This window comes from Babylonia areolata, chromosome 28 (assembly GCF_041734735.1).
Source record: "Babylonia areolata isolate BAREFJ2019XMU chromosome 28, ASM4173473v1, whole genome shotgun sequence".
NCBI classification, from domain to species: Eukaryota; Metazoa; Mollusca; class Gastropoda; order Neogastropoda; family Buccinidae; genus Babylonia; species Babylonia areolata.
This window is the reverse complement of record NC_134903.1, coordinates 7,324,095-7,329,094: the sequence shown is the minus strand read 5'-3', so window position 1 is coordinate 7,329,094 and position 5,000 is coordinate 7,324,095. Positions and strand designations below refer to the sequence as shown.

The 5,000-nt window shown below is 43.1% G+C and overlaps 1 protein-coding gene across 1 annotated transcript in view; it reads right to left on the bottom strand.

The window, feature by feature from the left end:
• The window catches only part of LOC143301771 (uncharacterized), a 46,206-nt gene that overhangs the window by 26,246 nt on the left and 14,960 nt on the right, over nucleotides 1–5,000 (bottom strand). Inside the window, exons 6-7 of the mRNA XM_076616161.1 lie at nucleotides 4,539–4,823; nucleotides 2,409–2,562 (exon numbers count right to left, since the gene is read on the bottom strand). Of these exons, the coding sequence (XP_076472276.1) occupies nucleotides 2,409–2,562; nucleotides 4,539–4,823 (439 nt within the window). The remainder of the gene's footprint in view (nucleotides 1–2,408; nucleotides 2,563–4,538; nucleotides 4,824–5,000) is intronic.

Sequence of the window (5,000 nt, the reverse complement as noted above, 5' to 3'; positions counted from 1 at the left end):
GGTGGCGGCAACGAAGACAGCATTTTGGTTGGAAAGTTGATGTGGCAGGGATGGTTATACTTGGTAGTGGTGGTGGTTAGGGTGAGATTTCTTGTAAGAAGTTGTCAGCGTGTGTGTGTGTGTGTGTGTGTGTGTGTGTGTGTGTGTGTGTGTGTGTGTGTGTGTGTGTGTGTGTGTGTGTGTGTGTGTGTGTTGTTGTTGTTGTTGTTGTTGTTGTTGTTGTTGTTTACCCGTCATCTTCTTCGACGTTGTCCTCGTTGTTGATATCTTGTTGTTGTTGTTGTCCTTATTCTTGTTGTTCTTGTTCTTGTTCTTCTTGTACTTGTTCTTCTTATACTTCATGTTGTTGATATTGTTGTTGTTGTTGTTGTTGTTGTTGTCCTTATTCTTGTTGTTCTTGTTCTTGTTGTACTTGTTCTTCTTATTCTTCATGTTGTTGATATTGTTGTTGTTGTTGTTATTGTTGTTGCAATTCTTCTTCTTCTTCTTCTTCTTCTTCTTCTTCTACAACTACTGCTGCCCCAGGTGCATTTTCATACCTGTCATCATGTTGTTGACATCCAGAGAGATACCCAACGACAATAAACAACAATAAGAAAACGTAAGCAAACTACTACAACGGAAGCAAACACAATCAACAACAACAACAACAAACATCAAAGCGAACAAACAGGCCAAACGAAACAGCAGTTGACGAGCGCAATAGCCGAATGGTTAAAGCGTTGGACTTTCAATCTGAGGGTCCCGGGTTCGAATCACGGTGACGGCGCCTGGTGGGTAAAGGGTGGAGATTTTTACGATCTCCCAGGTCAACATATGTGAAGACCTGCTAGTGCCTGAACCCCCTTCGTGTGTATATGCAAGCAGAAGATCAAATACGCATGTTAAAGATCCTGTAATCCATGTCAGCGTTCGGTGGGTTATGGAAACAAGAACATACCCAGCATGCACACCCCCGAAAACGGAGTATGGCTGCATACATGGCGGGGTAAAAACGGTCATACACGTAAAAGCCCACTCGTGTGCATACGAGTGAACGCAAAAGAAGAAGAAGAAGAAACAGCAGCGACTGGGTGGGATAAGACTCAGTCATACAGTCAGTTTGTCAATCAGTCGGCCACTGATCAAAGTCGATCGATCGATAGATAGATAGATATATTGACTGGTTGATTGATAGACAGATAGGTGGATAGATAGACTAATAGACAGCATCAGTATCAGTATCAGTAGCTCAAGGAGGCGTCACTGCGTTCGGACAAATCCATACACGCTACACCACATCTGCCAAGCAGATGCCTGACCAGCAGCAGCGTAACCCAACGAGCTTAGTCAGGCCTTGAGAAAAAAAAAATAATAATAAATAAATAAATAATAATAATAATAATAATAATGAAAAAACAAAAAATATAAATAAATAAATAATAGATAAATACATAAAAAATACTACTACTAATGATAAAAATATTTATAAGGCGCAAAATCTTGACGAAGTCAACTCTAAGCGCACAAAAAAAAAAGAAAAAAAAAGACAACAATGATAAAAAAAGCAAATAAATGTAAAACATGCAGACACATATTTACACACACACACACACACACACATAGACACATAGATAATAGATAGATAGATAGATAGTAGATAGATAGTAGATAGATAGATAGATAGACAGACAGATAGATAGATAGATAGATAGATAGATAGATAGATAGATAGATAGATAGATAGATAGATAGATAGATAGATAGATAGATTTGTTTCGTTTTCTTTCACATCCTAAAAGAAGGAATCATCAGTCAACAACCAACCAAAAGGTGCGGTACATTTTGGATCCAGTTACCACCGTTCTATCGTGATTAAAAAAAAAAAATACATGAATACACCTGGAGTGATGGCCTAGAGGTAACGCGTCCGCATAGGAAGCGAGAGAATCTGAGCGCGCTGGTTCAAATCACGGCTCAGCCGCCGATATTTTTCTCCCCCTCCACTATAGACCTTGAGTGGTGGTGTGGACGCTAGTCATTCGGATGAGACGATAAACCGAGGTCCTGTGTGCAGCATGCAATTAGCGCACGTAAAAGAATCCACAGCAACAAAAAAAAGTGTTGTTCCTGGCAAAATTCTGTAAGAAAAATCCACTTCAATAGGGGAAGAAAAAAAACTGCACGCAGGAAATAAATACAAAAAAAAAAAAAAAAAAAAAAAAAAATGGGTGGCGATGTAGTGTAGCGACACGCTCTCCCTGGGGAGAGCAGCCCGAACTTCACACAGAGAAAATATGTTGTGATTAAAAAAAAAAAATTAATTAATTAATTTATATAATAAAAAAAAGAAGAGAAGTACAAATACGAACACAATAAAAACTTTTTTTTTTCATGTGAAAAAAAACAAAACAACAAAACCTGCTCACCTGCGAACTGTTTGTTGAGTCGCTGTGACCTCTTGCCCTTGAGAGGAGGGGTGGAGGGGTGGGTGGTGGGGTCCCTGGGTACCCCCTCTTCCCCGCACACCAGGAAGGAAGAGTGGTCTTTGAGCTTCCGCAGTAAGTCACTGTACCCCTCCACCTGGGGCGGAGAAGAGACAGAGAGAGAAAGAGAGAGGGGGGGGAGAGGGAGGAGAGAGAGGGGAGAGAGGGGGGTAGAGAGAGAGGAGAGAGGGGGGGCAGAGAGGGAGGAGAGAGAGAGGAGAGAGAGGGGGTAGAGAGAGAGAGGGGAGAGAGAGAGGATACGGATACGGATGTTTTATTCAATATAGGCCATGGCCCCTCATGAAGGGGTGGTGTAAACAAACATTACAAAAGTCATATATTCAGATATGTAACATAACACAGTTGTAACCTGAAAATGAGAAAAACAGTGATTGTCTGCATTTAGTCTTATTCACACATAATAACAAAAAAGCGGAAAACTAGCACACACTCAACTGCATATTGTATTTCTAATCTTTAAGGCTTTATATAAGTAAATTGCTAGCTGTTTATTAACGTGTTCCTTAGTGGATGACATAAGCAAATACAGTCTGAACAAGGAGGGTTGCCTATGAGATCACGGTTCAGCCGCCGATATTTTTTTCTCCCCCTCCACTAATCCTTGAGTGGTGGTCTGGACGCTAGTCATTCGGATGAGACAATAAAATGAGGTCCTGTGTGCAGCATGTACTTAGCGCACGTAAAAGAACCCACGGCAACAAAAGGGTTGTTCCTGGCAAAATTATGTAGAAAAATTCCACTTCGATAGGAAAAACAAATAAAACTGCACGCAGGAAAAATACAAAAAATGGGTGGCGCTGTAGTGTAGCGACGTGCTCTCCCTGGGGAGAGCAGGCCGAATTTCACACAGAGAAATCTGTTGTGATAAAAAGAAATACAAATACAAATACAAATTCGGCTGAGACAATAAATCAAGGCCCAGTGTGCAGCATGCAATTGGCACTCCGAGTCTAACGCAACAAAAGGGTGAACAAATTCTGCTGAAGAAATACACTCTGATAGGTATCAATACACAAACAAAAATGCACGAACGAAGTTTGTCCCTGGCAAAATTCTGTAGAAAAATAATCCACTTCGATAGGAGAAACAAATTATAAAAAAAAATTGCAGGCAGGAAAACACACACACACACACACACACACACACACACACACACACACACACACACACACACACACACACACACACACACACACATACAAAAAAAAAGGTGGGGGGTTGCGGGGGGCGCAGTCAATGTAGCGACGCGCTCTCCCTGAGGAGAGCAGTCCGAATTTCACACAGAGAAATCTGTTGTGACAATTGGCATCCAGGAGTCATGACGTGGGTGCGGTCAGAGTGTAAGGAGAGTTCAGGGCCGAAACACTTGACTGAGGTGGGGGCGCTTCTTCTCCAAAGACCTTGTACTGTCCAGCTCTCTCTAGAGTTTCTCATCACTGTTGTGACAATGAAGAGTATGACAATACAATTCAATGATTGATTGATAGAGATACTTATATAGCTGCCTATCCTCGGTCGGAGACCAAGCTCTAAGCACTTTACAAACACGGGATCATTTGCACAACAGGCTGCCTACCTGGGTAGAGCCGACTGACGGCTGCCATTGGGCGCTCATCATTCGTTTCCTGTGTCATTCAGTCACATTTCAGGCACGCACACATACACACTCAGACAGACATGTAACATTTTACGAGTATGTTTTTGTTTATCTACCCCGCCATGTAGGAAGCCATACTCCGTTTTCGGGGTTATGCATGCTAGGTATGTTCTTGTTTCCATAACTCACCGAACGCTGACATGGATTACAGGATCTTTATCGTGCGTATTTGATCTTTTGTGTACGTATACACACGAAGGGGGTTCAGGCACTAACAGGTCTGCACATATGTCGACCTTGGAGATCGGAAAAAATCTCCACCCTTTACCCACCAGGCGCCATCACCGAGATTCGAACCCGAGACCCTGAGATTGAAAGTCCAACGCTTTAACCATTCGGCAATTGTACAATACAATACAGCGTCCTGCCACCCATCCACCCACCCACCCACCCACCTTGACGTGAGGCTTGCTCAGGGTGTAGAGGGCGGTGGCCGGGGGGTAGGGGAGGTGGACCCGGGTGTGCAGCTCCCCAAGGATGTCCTCTAAGGTCCGGGACGTCCGCCGCCGCGGGTCGAGGCTGAGGATCAGCTTCTCCTGGCTGCTCCTCTGCAGGTTGCTGATGACCGTCACCACTGGAGGGCAGCTCCATCCTTCTTCTCCTGGTCCTGCTGGTCCTCCTGGGCCTCCTCTGTGTTGGTGGATGTGCTGGTAGTGCTGCTGAGGTGGGGACTGGCTCTCCTGTGTGGAGAAGAGAATGTGGCTGTGAATCTTTTTTTTTTTTTTTTTGATTAGAATGTCGTAGAGAATGTATTAGAAGAAATGACAATGTAGAAGACAGAAGAGAATGTTTTAATGACAATGTAGAAAAGAATGCATTAGAAGAAATGAGAATGTAGAAGAGAATGTTTTAATGAG